Source organism: Heloderma suspectum, chromosome 1 (genome assembly GCF_057233095.1).
Source record: "Heloderma suspectum isolate Gila_16-S chromosome 1, 16-S_ref, whole genome shotgun sequence".
NCBI classification, from domain to species: Eukaryota; Metazoa; Chordata; class Lepidosauria; order Squamata; family Helodermatidae; genus Heloderma; species Heloderma suspectum.
The window spans coordinates 409,969,443-409,989,688 of NC_139458.1; the positions used below are offsets into that span (position 1 = coordinate 409,969,443).

General features: G+C 42.4%; 1 protein-coding gene across 4 annotated transcripts in view; it reads left to right on the plus strand.

Moving 5' to 3' along the window:
* The window catches only part of PPM1B (protein phosphatase, Mg2+/Mn2+ dependent 1B), a 56,012-nt gene that overhangs the window by 13,159 nt on the left and 22,607 nt on the right, over nucleotides 1-20,246 (plus strand). For 2 of the 4 annotated variants that reach the window (XM_084828956.1, XM_084828954.1), the window contains exons 2-4: nucleotides 13,497-13,638; nucleotides 16,040-16,908; nucleotides 18,264-18,381. In XM_084828956.1, the coding sequence (XP_084685082.1) occupies nucleotides 16,063-16,908; nucleotides 18,264-18,381 (964 nt within the window). In that variant the 5' untranslated portion in view covers nucleotides 13,497-13,638; nucleotides 16,040-16,062. The remainder of the gene's footprint in view (nucleotides 1-13,496; nucleotides 13,639-16,039; nucleotides 16,909-18,263; nucleotides 18,382-20,246) is intronic. The other 2 variants (XM_084828957.1, XM_084828955.1) reach the window with 1 other exon arrangement.

A 20,246-nucleotide genomic window follows, 5' to 3' on the forward strand; every position in this document is an offset into this window, starting at 1 on the left:
CATGCAGGTTGAGGAAGTGTGCAAAGAGCGCTGCTGGAGAGGATTGATTTAAGACCTGAAGTTTTCTTCCAGCTGCTCAGGATTCATCATTGGTGTGTCTGCTGACAACATTTATTTCCTTGGTTTTTGGAAGCTATTTTTCATGGCAGTTACCTAAATACCTATAGTAACTACTGATGTGATCATAAAAAGCAATATACTCAACCATTAGCACACTGTTAGCAGTATCCTTGCAGCGTAACCCTTTGCATCAGAGCCAAGGGGCAGAGTTCAAACATCTGAATATGTTTAAACCCCTTGCTGTTAGGGACCCAATTTGATTGTTGCCCCACTTGCATGCTTGAAATGCCAAAAACAAGTTGTTTTATCCCCCCCTCAGACACACAGTGTAGCAAATAACACAAACTGTCTGTTTTTCCAAGCACAAGTACAAAGAAGCTTTGCCTAAAGTTTAGATGAGTAGGCTTTCTACTTACAGAGTTCTTGGCCCTTCTGCTGTTCCTGGCCCTTTGAATTCTACTTGCAGTTCTTGGTTTGCTACCAAATTCCCATGCCTCTTTGTCTGAGGTGCCCCACAGGTTGAGTGTTCCTTCTGATGGGATGTAGCTGGTCTGGCATGTGTTATTTGTTCCTCAGTGAGCTTCTGATGTCTTTGGGACAAGTTGTCCTAATCAGAACATGATTAATCACTTGGCAAGATGCTGACGAAGAGTCCTACATCAAAGTTGTGATCTCAGCTCAAAAAGTTGATACAGCAAAGATATCAACAGCACTAGATTCTTCACCTCTCAAGAGGAAGCTCAGTCCTCCAGCAGCTCTGCTTTCTACAGGCCTCCTCATACTAATTATTTAATGTCATAGTTTTCAGCAGCCAGCTATAGCTCTGGGAAGTTCTATATAAGAGAACCCTTTGTTCCAGTTCCTATTTCAGTATATTTCACTTAAGAGTTGCAGTACAGTCGAAGGTAGGATGAGCATGCCCTCTCTTTTTAGTTTATATGGACACACGCAATATATACAACAGTTTACTGAATGGTCCCTCCATTTCTAAGGGAGCAATCCTACGGGGATAGGTGGTCACCTTCAAACTTGGAGGCGACTGCCTATCCAGTGCAGAGCATGGAGGGGATCTTCACCTCTGTGCTCCGGCCACCCTGCATTTGCAGCTAGATGGCCGATTTTGGCTGTCTAGCTGCAGTGCTTTGGGGCGGGGGCGGCCAGATGATGCATAGGAAGCATCGTACCGGCCCCTCTGAGGTCCCCGCCCTCTGGAATGCCCCCTTTTCTCCTATTCTGCACTGTTTTTATGAGTGCGGAGCCCGGGACGATCCATGACACCTATGGGGGTGTGGGGAGGCAGTTTTCTGGGAACCGACCTTGGAGCACAGGCTCCAAGGTCAGTTCCCAAAAACCAAATGGCCATCCAGCCTCTGTCTAGCAGCCATTGGATTGCGCCCTGAAACACCTATATTTATACATGAAAATAAACCTTACTCAGGTATGTAGCCTGCAGTGGGCAACTTGTGGCCCTTCAGATGTTTTGGCCTACAACTCCCTTCATCCCTCACTATTGGCTATGCTGGCTATGGATGATGGGAGTTGTAGGCCAAAACATCTGAAGGGCCACAAGTTGCCCACCCCTACTGTAGCCCATTAATCCTTCACCTGGTGGGTTGGTTTGTGGGTATCACATGGCATAAGGTGGCTTCTACCAGAGGCAGCATTACCATTTAAAAAAAAAAAAGCTAATTTGCATAGGGCCATTTTCATTGGAAAATTTTCGGGTTTTATCAGGAAATCACCAGAAAGTGATTTAGAGCGCAATCCTATGGTCCCTAGACAGTCTGGAGGGCCATAGTATAGTTTGGATTCCTATCCCAAGCTCCATGCCCCTTCGCAGCTGGTGTGGAGAGAAGGGAAAGGGGCATGATGGTGGGCAGGGAGGGGCCGGGGGTGAGTTGCGCTGTATCCCCAGCCTCCTTCCCCGCCCCTCCCTGTTTAGCAAAAATACAGAGCGGGAGGAGCGTGGAGGCAAAGATAACCTCTGCTGTGCCTCCCACTGTGCTTTGGATGGCCATAAACCGCTGAGTTCAGAGGCTTGCAGTCATCCCCATAGGACAGCACCCTTAATTTAGCATGTTTACTAAATACAAGTAAAATAAACAACAAAGCTAAAAAAGTACCCCATACTATTTTTTTTGTCCGAATACAGCACAGTTATTTGACCTGAAATATTTGAGAAAAAAAATATAAAGCCTCCTTAATGTGATCTAAAAGTTACATTATGTAGACATTTTTACTGGAATACTTGTAAAATTTTAAAAACAGAGTGACAGTTCATAAGATATGGTAGCCCACTGTGGGTGAGGCTGCAGCATATGCATTCACCATTTTGCTTATCCAGGCACTGCTTGGGGATTGTCATGTTGTGCATGGGTTATGCAAGGGTTAAACTACCCTCACATAACCCTAGAACAGACCATAGATTATGCAAGGGTTGTTTAACCCTTCCATAACCCATGCTTACTGGGTTCGCAAAATATGGCAACGCCTAAGTGGGGGTTGGATATGCACAGTGGTGCCTGTGGGCACCACAGCTCATCCTGTGTTAAATAACCCAGGACAACCAGCAGCACCATGTTTTGTGGATCAGGTCAAAGTACTTCCCTTACATGGTTTAAATGTAAGGAAAAAACAAAATTACTGAAAACTGTTGACACACTAATTCAGCATACCCCAACACTGTGCCCTCCAGATATTTTGGATTACAACTTCTAGCATCCTTCAGCCAGTATGGCTGGGAGTTGTAGCCCAGCACATTGGGAGTGTATCAGATTGGGGAAGACTGCACTAATTAATTTTAGCAACCCAAAGAACTGTGCCTGATATGCTGACAACCACTCGTCTGTTTCAGTAGAGTTCAGTTCTCTCCCATTGAGGTGGTTGGGGCACTTTCATTTTCGCTGTCATGACTTACTAGTTCCATTTCACACTGAGACATATGTATTTCAGTGACATATACGTAAACTAGGATTAATCACCTGAACAACATTGATTACAACTTTGAAATGGGTAAGCTTGCCTAATACTGTATTTGCAGTTGGCACCCATTCATTGTTAGTAGTGAACTTAAAGGTAAAAAAAAAGGTAAAGGTGTCCCCAACCAGTCGTGTCCGACTCTAGGGTGTGTTGCTCATCTCCATTTCTAAGCTGAAGAGCCAGCGCTGTCCGAAGACGCTTCCGTGGTCATGTGGCCGGCATGACTGAACACCGAGGTGCACGGAACGCTGTTACCTTTCCCGCCGAAGCAGTACCTATTTATCTACTTGCAATTTCTTGCTTTCGAACTGCTAGTTTGGCAGGAGCTGGGACTGAAGACGGGAGCTCACTCCGTCACACAGCGCTCGGGTCTCAAACCGCTGTCCTGCTGACCTTCCAGTCTGCAGTTCAGCGTCTTAACCACTAAGCCACCGCGGCCCACAGTAGTGAACTTATGCAATGGAAAAATTTCCGTGGAAAAAGGTCTGGAAAAATGACCGGCCCGTATCACTCCTTGGATTAAGATTTGAATTAGAGATGGGTTCTGAGTCTGAAAGGGTTGAATACTACTACTGCAAGTCAGTTCTGGATTCAGTCTCTGCTTTCCATACTAGGTGGACACAATTTGCGATCTACTTCAATAGCCCACTGTAGGTCAGTGTGAGACTTACAGCTTTTCAGTATGCTTTCCTAAGTTAGTATTCAGCAGTTTTTCAGAAATTAATTTCTGGATTAAGGAACTGTTACTAGTTGAAACATACATGTTTAATAATAACCTAATTGAGCTGGAGCCCTTGACCCTTGCTCACCATTCCAAAAATATATGGATTCAACTGGCAAGTGTCTTTGTAGAATCCTGGGCGCTCTTCTTTGGAATAGTAATTTGAAATCGCAGCAGCGATGAAGTATTAGCTTCTTTCGTGATGAAAAGTGTTATTTCCCATGGCACCCAAGGTGGCACAGCACTGAGAACCTTACTGAAGAGGAGATGGGGTTCTTGTATCAAGGTGCTGTGACACAGGGCTACATCACTCAGCAGACCTAGGAACCCCACAAGCAGGACATGAGGGCAATAGCCCTCTCCCACTATTCCTCAATAACTGTTATTCAGAGGCATGCTGCCTCTGATCCTGGAAATAGTATATAGCCATCTTGACTAGTACACCTTATCCTACATGGATTTGTGTAATTTCTATTTTAAGCCATCTAAGTGAAGAACATTCACTAGGCACTGTGTAAAGAAATACCTAATTTTGTCTGTCCCAAATCTTTCACCATTCAGCTTCATTAAATGACCCAAGGTTCTGGCATGAGAGAGGGAGAAGAATGTCTATCCACTTCCTCCACAACATGCATAACTTATAATTATACTTCCCCTTAACTCACCTTTTTTTTTAAGCTAAAAGCCTTAAATGTTACCTTTTCTCATAGTGGAATTCCTCCAGGTCGTTTATCATTTTGTTTGCCCCATTCTGGACCATTTCCAGCTTTAAAATATCCTTTTTGGGGTTTGGCAACTAGAACTGTAAAAAATATTCCAAATGTGGTCACAGCATAGGATGCTGTTATTCTGAGCTCCCCTGAGAAGAAAGACACAAAATGTTAAGAGTTGTAATGAGTTACAGTCAGGGCCAGAAATACTGGAACAAGGCTAACTGTTTTGACAGTTCGCCTCTGTACATCACCACATTGAAGTTGAAAGGAAACACACACCCAGACGGGAGCAAAGTCAGGACTGTCAGCTGTAATTCAAGGGGTTTGACAAAAGTGGGGCACTAACCATTCAGGAAGGACAGCTAGTGGCATACACTCCCCCCCCCTTCCATCGTTGGTGGCTCATAAGTAATGGAACAAACCAACATCATTTTAAACTTAAGGATCGCCTTGAATACCTGGATGAAAATCCTTTGCAGTCAATGACTGCCTGACGTCTGCAACCCATGGACATGACCAAATGCTGAGTTTCCTCCCTCGAGATGCTTTGCCAGGCCTTCACTGCAGCTGCCTTCAGCTCTTGCTTGTTTGTGGGTCTTTCTACCTTCAGTCTTGTCTTCAGTAAGTGAAAAGCATGCTCTCTTGGGTCGAGATCAGGTGACTGAATTGGCCATTGAAGAACATCCCACTTCTTTGCCTTGAGAAACTCTTGGGTAGCTTTTGCTATATGTTTTGGGTAATTATCCATCTGCAGTATGAAGCGGCATCCTGTCAGTTTTGCAGCATTTGGCTGAATCTGAGCAGAAAGCATAGCCCTATACACTTCAGAATTCATCCTGCTGCTTTTATCAGCTGTCAGGTCATCAATAAACAGCATTGACCCAGTTCCACTGGCAGCCATACATGCCCATGCCATACTACTGCCCCCACCATGTTTGACAGATGATGTGGTATGCTTTGGATCATGAGTTGTTGCTTTCCTTCTCCATACTTTTCTCTTCCCATCATTCTGGTACAAGTTAATCTTGGTTTCATCAGTCCAAAGAATCTTCTTCCAGAACTGGGCAGGCTTTTTTAGTTGTTTGCTGGCAAAGGCTAATCTGGCCTTTCTGTTCTTGAGAGTTAGCAGTGGTTTGCACCTTGTTGTGAAGCCTCTGTATTTACCTTCATAAAGCCGTCTCTTGACTGTAGATGTTGACAGTGACATGCCTATCTCCTCAAGAGCGTTCTTGACCTGGCTAGATGTTGTGAAAGGGTTCCTCTTCTGCGGTCATCCACTTTAGTTGCCTTCTGTGGTCTTCCAGGCCTTTTGCTGTTGCTGAGCTTGCCAGTTAATTCCTCCTTTTTCAGGATGTTCCAAACTGTTGTGTTGGCCACTCCCACAGTTTTTGCTATCTCTCTGATGGGTTTATGTTGTTTCCTCAGCCTAATGATGGTGTCCTTCACTCGCATGGACACCTCTTTGGACCTCATGTTGGGAGTTCCAGTGAACAGCTACCAAATGCAAATGTAACTCTCAGAACCACCTCCAGGCCTTTTATCTGCTCAGTTGGTCATGGGGTACCCAGGAAACAGGCCACACCTGGCCATGCAGCTGCTTGTCAGCCATTTGTTCCATTACTTATGAGCCACCAACGATGGGTGTGTGTGTATGCCACTGGCTGTCCTTCCTGAATGGTTAGTGCCCCACTTTTGTCAAACCCCTTGAATTACAGCTGAAAGTCCTGACTTCACTCCCATCTGAGTGTGTTTCCTTTCAACTTCACTGTGGTGGTGTACAGAGGCCAACTGCCAAAACAGTTATCCTTGTTCCGATATTTCTGGCCCTGACTGTATTTCTTTCAAATTACCTGTTTTTGTTTTATAATGTCATCTGATTTGTTTTTTGCAATTAGCATAAGTATAAAACATATGAATGAATAACCTTGTTCTCCTAACATTCAGGCTTTAAAAATATTTGGCCTAGTCATTTTTGACCTGCTAAGTGCCCAACTCAAATATGTGCTAAATTTTACTGTAAACCTCTTTGAGGCCAGATGCAAGAGTGAAATAGAAACCCTTAAGTAGAATAAATATTCTTTTTTCTGTTGCTTTTGTTTTTATTTAAATGTTAAGCAGTAACGTCATTGCTTTCTTTTTGTAGAGTGCCTAGTACACTTTAGTTTTTTCTAAAAAAATACTTGGGTGGTAGTGAGTGAGAGAATGTGCATGTGTGTGAGAGAGATCATGTTATTGGCACCTTACCAGATATGCAAGACCACTACCTTGCTTTCCTTTAGTTTCCCTCACTTCTGCAACTTCAGGTTCAAAGTCTTGCCATTTGTGGAGAAGCTTGAGGGGAAAACCCCTACTATGCATTTTATTGCACAGTTAAGTTGGCCAATGTCATGGGATATTATGCTGGCTGGCTGCTGTTACCAGGGATACCTAAGATGCAGATTCTAGAAGCTCTTGGAGAGAATAAAAAGGCAGTTGTTTAGTCTGGGAGCATCATTTGCAGAGAGCATAGAAAAAGTTTGGCTCTTCTGGTGAGTGAAGTAAAGAGCAGAACACCCACCTCTAGTTTAAGTTTCCTTTCCCAGAGAGGAAAATGGGGAGAGATCCTGTTTCTACTCAGGCATGCATATATTGTTGAATAAATGGGAGGGTGGTGGTGGTTGAAGGCATATCATCTTCCATTTTCCAGAGTTAGATGTTGGGGTAAAAACAACACACATACTTGACATTAAAGGAGGGATTCTGAGTTGATGTATTGTTCAAAATCGTATATAGATTCCATATATCATGTATATTCCACTGTAGTTATTTAAATGTGACACACACTTCCACACCAGTGGGACTCTGTTGTTAACCTCCATTGAATAGAAGACAAAGCACAGGCTATTCCAGTACAATCGGAAAGCTAGAAACATAAAGGGAATAGAGACTATGGAAGGAAAAGACTCTCCAGTGGTTGTGACCTGCATAGTCTGTGCAATTTTTGTTTTCTTGCCCAAGATCAACATGGCCTACACATGCAACAAGTGCAAGTTGATCACCCTGCTGGAAGAAAAAGTAAGAGGACTGGTGCGGTGACTGTCGACCCTCCAGGGAATAAGAGAACACGAATAGTTCTTGGACAGAATGGTGGAACTACAGCAGCAAAGGAGCAACAGCAAGCTGAAGCAGAAGAGGAAAATGCTGAGGTGAGGAAAAACGAAGTAGAGGATACTCTTGGAAAAGGGTGACAGTTAGGAATAGATGAACTAGAAGTCACTTTACACCAGTGGAAGCAGTAGAGCTATGGAACAGTTTCCAGGTACTTGAGGATGAGACTGGAGGACAGCCTGCAGAGGAAGAATCACAGGGGAACCTGCATGAGAGCGAGCAAGAGGCTGAAGGTCAGTCAATTAGAGGCGATGAAACCAAGGCCTACAACAACAAGAAGAGAAGAGCAGGAGTAGTGGGAGACTCCTTGCTGTGTGGGATCGAAACCCAAGTATGTCACGAAGACCCATGGACTCGACAGGTATGCTGTCTCTCGGGAGGATGAATTAGAGACATGACTGAAGGGTTGCCTACACTCATAAAGCCCACTGACAGGTATCCCTTTGTACTCATCCATGTGGGAACAAATGATACTGCCAAGCGGAGCTACGAAGAAATCACGTCAGACTTTGAAGCTTTGGGAAGGAAACTCAAGAACTTTGGGGCCCAGATAGTTTTCTCATCCATCCTTCCAGTAGTTAGAAGAGGGATAGAAAGGGAAAGAAAAATACTCCGGGTGAATGACTGGCTATGAAGGTGGTGCCGACAAGAGAGATTTGGATTCTGGGACTACAGGGTATTCTTCCTGGAAGATGGGCTGTTGGCAAGGGATGGGTTGTACCTCACAAAGGCTGGGAAGAATGTGTTTGGCCACAGCTTGAAGAACTTCATCAGGAGGGCTTTAAACTGAATCCTACGGGGAAGGGAGACGTAAAGTTGGGGGTAACAATGGATGAAGGCTCATGCACCACAACAGAGAGAACAGCTCTAATAGCACCGAGTAATAGCCTTCACAAACATGTAGGAAGAAAGCCAGACTATAAAACACATGGTCTTTGATGTTTATATACTAATGCCCAGAGTATGGGAAACAAACAGAACAAACTTGAACTCTTAATCGGTGTAACTGAGACTTGGTGGGATGACTCCCATGACTAGAATACAGCAATTGAAGGATATAACTTGTTCAAAAAGAACAGGAGGAACAGAAAGGGAGGTGGAGTTGCACTATATGTTAAAGATACATATCTCTGCACAAAAATACAGTACGATGAGCTTGGTAGCCCCATTGAGAGCATGTGGGTTAAACTGAATGGAGCAAAGAATAAAAGGAATCTGGTGGTTGGAGTCTACTACCGCCGACCCAATCAAGGAGAAGAAGAGGAAACTTTTGAAAAGCAAATTGCCAATGTTTCAAGGAAGCATGATGTAGTAGTAATGGGGGACTTCAATTTCCCTGGTATTCGTTGGGAGGCAAATTCTGCAAAACATGGCCCCTCCAAGAGATTCCTGACTTGTGTTGCTGATAACTTCCTCCTACAAAAAGTAGAGGAAGGAACTAGAGGATCGGCTATCCTTGACTTGATCCTAACCAACAGGGATGACTTAGTGGATCATTTAGCAGTTACGGGAACTCTGGGGGAAAGTGACCACATTATACTTGAGTTCTTGGTTCACAAGGAAGCAAAAGCTGAGCGTAGCCAAACGTGCACCCTGGATTTTAGGAAAGCCAATTTTAAGAACAGTGATAAGTAAGGTCCCATGGCAAGCAACTCTAATGAGAAAAGGAGTCCAAGATGGGTGGGAGTTTTCAAAAAAGGAAACTTTAAAGGTGCAATTCCAAACAATTCCAACAAGAAGAAACAGTGGAAGGCAATGGAAGAAGCCAATGTGGCTTCACAAAAAGCTTCGAGATGACCTGAAAACAAAAAAGGACACATACTGTATAGGAAGTGGAAGGAAGGCCAAGCTGCAAAGGAAGAGTACAGGCAGGTAGCACAGAATGGCAGGGATGGTGTCAGGAAGGCTAAAGCTGAGAATGAGCTAAGGTTAGCAAGGGATACTAAAAGCAACAAAAAGGCTTTCTTCAGCTACGTGCATAGTAAAAGACAGAGGAAAGAAATGGTGGTTCAGCTATTAACTAAGGATGGCAAAATGATAACAGATGACAAAGAAAAGGCAGAGGTGCTCAATTTCTACTTTGGCTCAGTCTTCTCCCGAAAGAGGGTCTATGACCCCCCTGGCAAAGGCGAAGTACAGGCTGAAGGGGCAGGATTGCAGCTTGTGATCGATAGGCATATGGTCAAGGAACACCTAAGTACTTTGAATGAGTTCACATCTCCAGGGCCAGATGAACTGCATCCTAGAGTAATAAAGGAACTGGCAGAAGAACTCTCAGAATTACTGTCTATTACCTTTGCGAAATCATAGAGGATGGGTGAAGTGCCAGATGACTGGAGGGGGGCTAATGTTGTCCCTATCTTCAAAAAGGGTAAAAAGGATGAACCTGGGAACTACAGACCAGTCAGTCTGACATCAATCCCTGGGAACATTCTGGAGCAGATGATAAGCAATCCATCTGTAAGCACCTTGAAAACATTGCAGTGATTACTCAAAGCCAACATGGATTTGTCAAGAACAAGTCCCGCCAGATGAATCTGATCTCATTTTTGGATCAGGTAACCTCCCTTGTGGACTGTGGGAATGCTGTAGACATAATATACCTCAACTTAAGCAAAGCTTTCGACAAAGTGCCCCATGATATCCTGATCAGCAAGCTAGCTAGATGAAACAACGATCCGGTGGATCCACAGTTGGCTACAGAATCGGACTCAAAGAGTGCTTATCAATGAGATCTTCTCAAACTGGGTAGAGGTAACGAGCGGGGTACCTCAGGGCTCAGTCCTGGGCCCAGTGCTCTTCAACATTTTTATTAATGACTTGGAGGAGGAGGTGTAGGGAATGCTGCTTAAATTTGCAGATGACACAAAATTGGGCAGGCTAGCTAATACCCTGGAAGACAGAAACAAAATTCATATCTTGATAGGCTGGAGTGCTGGCCAGAAAACAACAGAATGATATTTAATAGGGATAAATGCCAAGTTCTGCACCTAGGAAAAAAAACCCAAATGCACAGTTACAAGATGGGGGATACGTGGCTCAACAACACTACAAGCTAGAAGGATCTTGGAATCGTTGTCGATCACAAGCTGAATATGAGCCAACAATGTGATGTGGCTGCAAAAAAGGCCAGAGCTCTTTTGGGCTGCATTAATAGAAACAGAGCTTCCAAATCGGGGGAAGTTCTAGTTCCCCTCTACTCTGCACTGGTTAGGCCTCATCTGGAGCACTGTGTCCAGTTCTGGGCACCACACTTTTAAGAAGGAAGCCGAGGGTTCAAAGGAGGGCAACAAAGATGATCAGAGGACTGGAAACAAAGCCCTATGAAGAGAGACTGAAAGAATTGGGCATGTTTAGCCTTGAGAAGAGAAGACTGAGGGGAGATGTGATAGCGCTCTTCAAGAACTTGAACGGTTGTCACGGAGAGGAAGGCCAGGATCTCTTCTCAATCATCCCAGAATGCAGGAAGAATGGGCTCAAGTTCTAGGAAGCCAGATTCCAGCTGAACATCAGGAAAAGCCTCTTGACTGTTAGAGCAATACGATGATGGAACCAATTACCTAGGGAGGTGGTGTGCTCTCCCACATTGGAGGCATTCAAGATGAAGCTGGACAGCCATCTGTCAGGGATGCTTTAACTTGGATTCCTGCATGGAGCAAAGGGTTGGACTCGATGGTCTTGTAGGCCCCTTCCAACCCTACTGTTCTGTGATTCTAAAAAATTGCTAATTGTATCATTTTGCATATATGTCAAAAATCAAAGAACAGCAGTTTTACTGTAATAACTTTGCAACTTGCCTGAGCTGAATTATAAACAGGCTGACTTCATCTGGTTACTATTTCACCACTACAGTAGTGCTGCACTACTGTTGAGAAACATTGTGCGGTGCTGTGGCAATTGTGTTCATTAGCCCTTCTAAATTCAGAAGATAGAAAGAATTGTGTCTGCACCTGCTGTAGCAGTGTGTTTCTGGAGCTGGGGAAACACACTGTGGTGTTATCCTTTCTCTTCGCATTAACTACAATTTGTGGTAGCCTTTCTTCAATGCAAGAAAACGTTTAATATTTTGCTAAAGCCAGAATAATTTTGTAGTATTGGTTCTAGAGGTTTTTCCAGGTATGTTCATAAGCTGGGACCACTGCCTCTGATATAAACAATAATTGATACCATCGTTCATATTGGCAAAATCAATTTTTCTGTGCTGCCACTATATTGCATTTTGAAAGTATTGAAACAATTTTGGTCTGTGCTGCTCCATGCAGGATTGTAGTGTCTTATTTTGTATCAAGATGAAGCTGGACAGCCATCTGTTGGAGATGCTTTGACTTAGAGTCCTGCATTGAGCAGGGGGTTGGACTCGATGGTCTTATGGGCCCCTTCTAATCCTACTATTCTATGATTCTATGAAACTCAAATCATCATTAATGACATATTTCTTCTGTGGAAAAGAAGAAAATGAGCACTTATAAAAATGTTCAGGCGTGTGTGTGTGTGTGTGTGTGTGTGTATATATATATATATATAGAGAGAGAGAGAGAGAGTACGGCCCCAGAGGTAGCTTAGTTTAGTCTTTGCAATGTAGCAGGATAGGACCATGTCACTCCTCACAATTATCCATCCAATCTGTTCATGAAACAATAGAAGAAATATTGGTCACAGTGGAAATGTATAGTTCAATAAGACAGGAGTAAAACATTTCTTCTCACTGAACTTCAACAGTGGCAGAACCCTTTAGGGGAAGGCAGGAACCCCTAAAGTTTTGACTGGATAAAGTGGCCTGGTGCTCACATAATGCCAATTTGTGGGTTGTTTAATGCAACAACAAACCATGGGTTCAAACTCTGGATTGTTGTCCCCCAACAACCCAGAGTTCTAGGTTCACACCTCACATAAAACAACCCAGGAACTGAGTTATTGATGAAGGCTGATGCAAAGCAGAAGTAGTAAGTGGGTGGGAGGCAGCTCGCTGCTGTGTGGCTCTAACTATTGGTTGTTTAACCTGCCATTAGTCATTATGTGTGAATCGTATGTTTGCAGTTGTCATATTCTATGATTTGGAGTCCTGATTTATGAACTTTTCTTGGAGGCCCTTGTTCTTCTTGCCCACAAGTTTCATCTTGCTATTTACTTATACTTTTTTATTTGACAACTTAACTAAAAGTTTGCAACGTTCTGTGTTCTGAGGAGCTTACAATCTGAGTGAGTGAGAAGCAGGGTGAAAATGGAGAGGGTGGGCAAAGATAACATACCTTCCAAATCTGCTTTGGAAAGTTGGAGGATGCTTCAGAGCAGATGCGGGGTGGGGGGCATGCAGGGTCCTGCAATAGAGCAGAAGGGAAGTGAAAGTTCTGTCGCTTGAGTGGAAGTCCAGTCGTGTGATGTTGGATCTTGCTCTTAATATTTACCGTAGTACTATAAGCTAAAGACATTTCCCTCTTGAATTCAGTACTGTTGCAGCGATGGAGCATCTATCCATCTTGTTTAATGCGTACAAGCATTACAGAGGCTACTAGTGGTCCTGAATGATTAATGAAGTAGAAATGTGTAATTCTGTTTCTTTTTAGTTCCTTATCTGTGGTGCTACAATTTGTGAAGTAGGATTAACAGATTTTTAAGGCTGTATTGCAAAGCTAAACTGCCCTGTAAGCATGCAGTTTATTGAGCAAATACAATTCTAGCCGTTTCAGAGACTTATCCAAAAAATTGATATAATGTTAATCATGGATAAACAATTACTGACTGTGTGTGCATGTGTGTTTCTGAAAAGTGCACTATAATTAATAGTAGTAGTAGTATAAGGAACCTTTACCACATTCCTAATCTGCTAATTCCTTTGTATAACCTGAGGCACTAATTACTGCTACTTTTTCTCTTAGGAAATTCCAAGATAAAGCAAATGTTGCGTCCTGCATTATCAGAAGGCTTTAAAGCTTAATCTGTTCCATACCTGTTGGCTGAAGGAATGTAAACCTTAAGGTTTTAGATCTGTGCATAAATTGGCAGAAGTGCAGTTGACAGGTAAATACTGTTTTACTGTGGACTGGGTTGGAACCATATGCATTAATAGATTTGTTTGGAACAGATACATGCAAGAGAAGTTGAATTTCCTTAAATATTCTCCACTATATTTTTGTGTGTTCACTTTTGGGTGATTTAAATCAAGGTCATACTACTCTTTGCAGTAGCCTGTCATCACTACAGTCGTAAACAGGGCAAGGGCACAATTGGTTGACCTTTGATACATAAATGTATATTCTCTTACACAAATATGAATTAGGAAGTTGCCCAGCACTGCTTTAAGGAGTTTGTCATAGCCAGGAATAGCTCCCAGATCCTTTAACTCTCAGTCAGATGGTTTCCACACAGTAAAAAAAAACTTCGCTTGCTCTGCTGTGGCAAATCAGGCAAATCTTATTTGCATCATCTTACCCCTGCCGCTCAATTTGGAATTCTATAATCAAATGCCTCCAGGAGGATTCTAGTATTAAAAATGAGATCCCAGTGCCTAATAGTGTTGCCTGTAGAATCAACCTGGCAAGCTTGATATTGATTGTCATTGAGAACTGGCAAATGTACTTGACTCTGCTTAGAAGCCTTGTTTGGAATGATGTTAGATGTTTCATGTATTTGAATTCATGCATGCATAAGCTCTTGTATTTAGTACTGTTATGCTAATACTTTGTAGTAAAAAGACAAATCTTGTCTGAGAGAGTGTTTCTTAAGAAACAGAATTCTGTGTTCCCCATATCAAGAGCGAAGTATTAAGCTGGCTCTAGATGGTATCAGGTTTTGGGAGAAATCTGACTGTATACACAGTAGACAGGTAATCAGTGGTTGCCAGCATACTGACAATATCGTTTGAGAGAATCTCTGAACCAGGAAATATGCCACATTGATTTGTGCAGTGCTCCTGTGTGCTACAGTCTTGTTCTCTAGTGCAAGAGTTGGCAGCGTGTGAGCATTCCCATAGCACAAAACCATGGTTTAGCATTTGTGTGAACCAACCCATTGTTGCTAGCTCACAGTTGCCCATTTATAAAATGAAAGTAATGACCTACTGTGAGACAGGTGAACCATTCTTGCTCCATCTGGTTTAACAGTTTTCACCCATCTCAACCTCACGGAGGGTTTATGAGGTCAAATTAAAAAGTATAGGTTTTGCATATAAGCCAGGCCGCAACACACACGAAGCATAACTCAAATATTTGTGAAGCTTTTTGCAAGATACTTTGACGTTGAGCAGTGAAGCTCTTTTTCCAAAGGCTTGATTTTAAAGTGGCCTGCCTCTTAATGTGATACTGACATGCTGTATTGAGTTGTCGGGGAGGATCTTTTTGAGACTGCCCTTTTAGTTTTGTGCTTCCCTGATTCATAGAGTGTGGTGGATGCTGCCTATTTTGTGTTGATCCGAAATATTTGTTTTATATACTAGTGGATGTGCTTGAGCCAACAGATGCGATTTTTTAAACAATATGTTGGCCATTTACAAGTTAGAAGATACTTTTGCTTTTTTTTATCTTGCTGGCAAAATTTCTGTGTCAATTTCTATATATTAAAATTGGGCATGGAAACACTGTTGCAGATTGCCACAAGTACTATTTTTAATCAAATGGCCTCCTGCATCTGGATTCACATATTTGCATTCTATTAATAACTGATGCACTTAATTGAATGCCTTCATGTAGTTTATTTATTTATTTATTTCATTTCTATACCACCCAATAGCCGAAGCTCTCTGGGCGGTTCACAAAAAGTTATGGTACAGTCTAGGATACCATGAGACAATCTGCACAGTAAGAAGAATCAGATGGTATAATCTTTGACTATACAACTGTACACTGACGGTAGTTGAGAAATAAGTATGTTTGTGCATCCATATTTACAGACAAAAGAACCCCTCCCTCTACAGATAGAAAATTATGTCGGGAAAAATATAGACATGTTAGTTCTCTGTGTGGAAGATGTTTTTTTTAATTTGGAGGAGCATTCAGATATGTGATTCCCCAGCTACTGGTGTCATAATACTTACTAGATAATAAACACCACTGGTTGGATCCAGGAACTGCGTTGGAAAGGCTCTGCTCACAGAAGGTGCTTCTGATGGAATTTTGGGGATTCCTTCCCCCCTCCCCACCCGCACCACAGCTCACCGTATTAAGCAGGGTCTCCTGACTCTGTGTAGCATTTGCAGAGAGCTGCAGGAGCTGCTATGGGGAGGAGAGGGCGAGGAAACCCACTTCCATCAGCACAGTTGCATGCGCCTAAATCTGGTTCCAACCCCACATATTTCAAGGGTTTGGGTTATGTTGTTATAGGAGACCAAAGCTATTCTGCGCCAGAGTTTTGACGATCTCAAATAATTCTTTGCATTGTTTGTAATTTACACTTTGTGTATTGATGATCAAATTTTGTTTTGCAGATTTCTTTGCAAATTAAGTCAACATGGGTGCATTTTTGGACAAACCAAAAACTGAGAAGCATAATGCTCATGGGGCAGGAAATGGGCTGCGTTATGGCCTCAGCAGTATGCAAGGATGGAGAGTAGAAATGGAAGATGCTCACACAGCTGTTGTAGGAATTCCTCATGGTTTAGAGGACTGGTCCTTCTTTGCTGTTTATGATGGTCATGCAGGATCTCGTGTGGCTAATTACTGCTCAAACCACTTACTAGAACACATCACTAACAATGAAGACTTCAGGGGAACAGAACAGCCCGGCTCTGCTCTTGAACCATCTGTGGAAAATGTAAAGAGTGGAATCAGAACTGGCTTTTTGAAAATTGATGAGTACATGCGCAATTTTTCAGACCTCAGAAATGGCATGGACAGGAGTGGCTCAACAGCAGTGGGAGTTATGATTTCACCTGAGCACATTTACTTTATCAATTGTGGAGACTCGCGTGCTGTTCTCTATAGGAATGGACAAGTCTGTTTTTCTACACAGGATCACAAGCCTTGCAATCCAAGGGAGAAGGAGAGAATCCAGAATGCAGGAGGGAGTGTCATGATTCAGCGTGTTAATGGCTCGTTAGCAGTTTCTCGTGCTCTGGGGGACTATGACTACAAATGTGTTGATGGCAAAGGTCCTACAGAACAACTTGTTTCTCCGGAACCTGAGGTTTATGAAATTGTAAGAGCGGAAGAGGATGAATTTATTGTCTTGGCTTGTGATGGCATCTGGGATGTAATGAGCAATGAGGAGCTCTGTGAATTTGTTAAGTCTAGGCTTGAAGTATCAGACGATCTGGAAAAAGTGTGCAATTGGGTAGTGGATACTTGTTTACACAAGGTATGTAACTTAACCCAAAATACTGAACAAAGGGATTTGGGGGATATTCTTTACTACTGGAGAATTGGACAAAACTTAAACTAAAAAAATATTGTTGAATGGCTGTTCAACTGTTCTGCATAGTTCCTTAAGAGAACTTGGTAAGGAAGTAGCCTGTGCAAATTCATACAATTGAAAACTTGTTAGGAATTCACCCTGCTATTGTGTTTGGGACTATCAATGCATTTTATGCAATCTGAATAGAATTTTTGGAATCCCTAGAACCTAGTTTTCCTTTACCAGTGGAAGTTAATATTTCTCTTCCCTTTGAAGCAGAATAATTAAAATACCAAAATATTAGACATTTTAGAAAGAAAGGACAAATACCTCTTTCTTCGAGAGCAATGAATTTAGAAATTGTTTATTGGTTGTGCATAACTGCTCACCAATCTGGAATTGCTGGTTCTTACTGTTAGCTGGGTTTTCCTGAGTGTTGACTTGAAATATACTTTTCAATCTCACATTACTGTTTAGAGCACATGTATTGCTTTTAGGATAAAGAGTTGTTTTAGAACTCAGAGGCAGTAATTCTACCTACAGTATCAGAGGCATTAATCCTATGTACACCAGTTGCTGGGGAACATGGGCGGGAGGGTATTGTTGCACTTAGGTCCTGCTTGTGGGTTTCCCATTGACAGCTGGTTGGTCACTGTGAACAGAATGCTGACCTAGATTGACCCTTGGTCAGATCTAGCATGGCTGTTATGTAGAATTGGGATATTATATCAGAACCAAGTGTATAAAAATGAGCATACGTTTATCAAGTTTCTCTCCATTCCCAAACAGTTAGGGTGGGGGTTGCATGAATGCGAAAACATTTTTGTTGCTGCACCCTACATTTTGAAGGACTACTATGTGAAAGTAAACTTTAATAGTGCAGATGTATCAGATTTTGATTTTTTTTTCAACAGTGTATCTCAAGAAGATGAATGTAGGAGGGTTAGATTGCTAAAAACTGAGCAGACTTTTTCTTGAGTACTCAAAAACGTTTAAATGGGTTTTTAACCTTGTATTAAATAAAAGTGGATGGAAGGGCATTTTTTTATTAGAGACAGTTGTGCAAATTAAGATTGAAATAGATGACAAGTAATAAAGTAATTCAGTACATTATGTCTTCTGATTTCCTGTGGGTCATGTGGAAAAAACATGTTTAGCACCACTTAATTAGTTAAATTAAATCTAGGCATAAGAAACATCTCACAAATGTAGCATGCAGTTTTGGAATATTTAACACTGAATAAGCTTGTGATATGGGGTTGTGGAAGAGATAAAAGATAAACCTCAAATATATACTGTTTTTTCCTCCCAAAATATAGGGAAGTCGTGATAACATGAGTATTGTTCTAGTTTGCTTTTCAAATGCTCCTAAGGTCTCAGATGAGGCAATGAAAAGAGATGCAGAATTGGATAAGCACTTGGAATCACGAGTGGAAGGTAAGAAACTGCATTCTGTATTAGATTTTTTTTCTGGCTTAACTCAAACCCATTCACAGAGCTCCCGGAAACAATTGAGGCAGCTTTAGGCAAAATCCGACCAGAGTCAAGCTTTGGTGCAATTAGAGAATCACAATGCCTTTTTTGCCATGCATGTGCATGTGAACCACAGGATTTAGACAACAGGCTAGTGTTATTTGCTGATGTGACTATTTGTCCAGAGCCTGTACAGATTGTTCAACGCAATTCAGTTTATTTACAGGTACAGGTTATCTTGCAATCTGCACACTGGCCAGTTTATAGTGTAAGGTGTTAATATTTGTAAGCATATTTTTTAAGTTAGGGACATCCCTTATGAAAGTAGAGTTTGTTACTAAACATAGCAAACCCTTCTGAAGAGCAGACAAACTTGCTTATATTACTCAGTCATTCCAGCTGTTGGATAATTAAGATCAAGCAGTGTGTGTGCGTTGCTTTGCTAAAATAGCATCACCATTAATATTTTGTGTACACTATCTCCATGTGAATAGCTGGCTGAAAGATTAAGAAAGTATTGTCAAAGATCTGATGATACAAATGTGTGGGTGTGTAGGGGACTTTGGAATCTGAGGTTTCACTCAGTAACAGAATGTGCTGAATTATGAACTTTCTGTGTGCATAATGTTCTTAAATTAACCTGAAGACAAAATGGGAAATGGCAAAAAGCCAAAAACATGGTTGGTCTTGTTCAATTTTCTCTGTAGTACATGGTATCAACTCTAATTCACTGCTTTTTGCTTTCAATATAAGTTACTTGAGATATAACCATTCTCCCCCCATCTGCTTTTCAAAGATGTGTTACCTAATGAGCCTCCATTCTGTTTTTGTAAGAGAAAAGCTGTGATGGAACCAGTATCTTTAGGATAGAAAGAGGCTGTGACCAATGTAACAGGGTGGGGTGATGGTTTGGTTATAAATACTAGTAAGAAAGTTGGTATTGGTCTATGCCTTTTACTCCCATACATCTCAATGGAGAGATAAGGATGACATCTACTGTATATCCTGAGGCCAGGAATTGCTGCATCTTGCATTTCCTCCATGCAAATTCTGCAACAGGCAAAGCTGAACTTTACAACCTGTATAAGGGCACAATCCTATGGCCGCTAGACAGCAGCTAGACGGCCACAGGATTGTTAGGTTTCCAGGAACTGACCTCCGTGCCTGTACTCCATGGTTGGTTCCTGGAGAACTGTCACCTTGCAGGTGGTGTGGATTGTCCCCAGGCTCCGTGCTCATAAGAGCAGCGCAGAGCAGGGTAAAAGGGTGTTCCTGGGGGTGGGGAGTGCAGAAGTGCCAGTACAATTCTTCCTGTGTGTTGTCTGGCCTCCTGACCCGGCCTCTGACGTCCCGTGGCTAGACGGCCGAATTTGGCCCTCTAGCTACAAATGCAGGGTAGCTGGAGTGTGGAGGAGAGGAGCCCCTCTGCACTCCTTCTGCCATGCACTGGATAGGCGGTCACCTCCAAGTTTGGAGGCAGATGCTTTTCCACATAGGATTGCTCCCTAAATTATGTAAATCTGTATTTCTTTGTATAGTTCTTTTGATTTTTATTGCATCTTCTACTATTTTGCAAAACTGATTTTGCTAGTCATGGCAAGTGAATACCCGCTGACCACTAGATATTTTATTGAGCCACCCCTTTGATTATGGAGACTTCTACAGCCATTGCCCTCATTCTTTCAAGAACGTCTTTCCAGCCTTAAGTGCTAGAAACTAGCTTCATTTTAAAAATGAAAGCTGAGACTTGTGGGGCCAGTTCACACGACACCCTGTCGTAGTTTAATTTACCCACGAGGAGCTGTGTCACATGCTGTCTGCCACTGTGA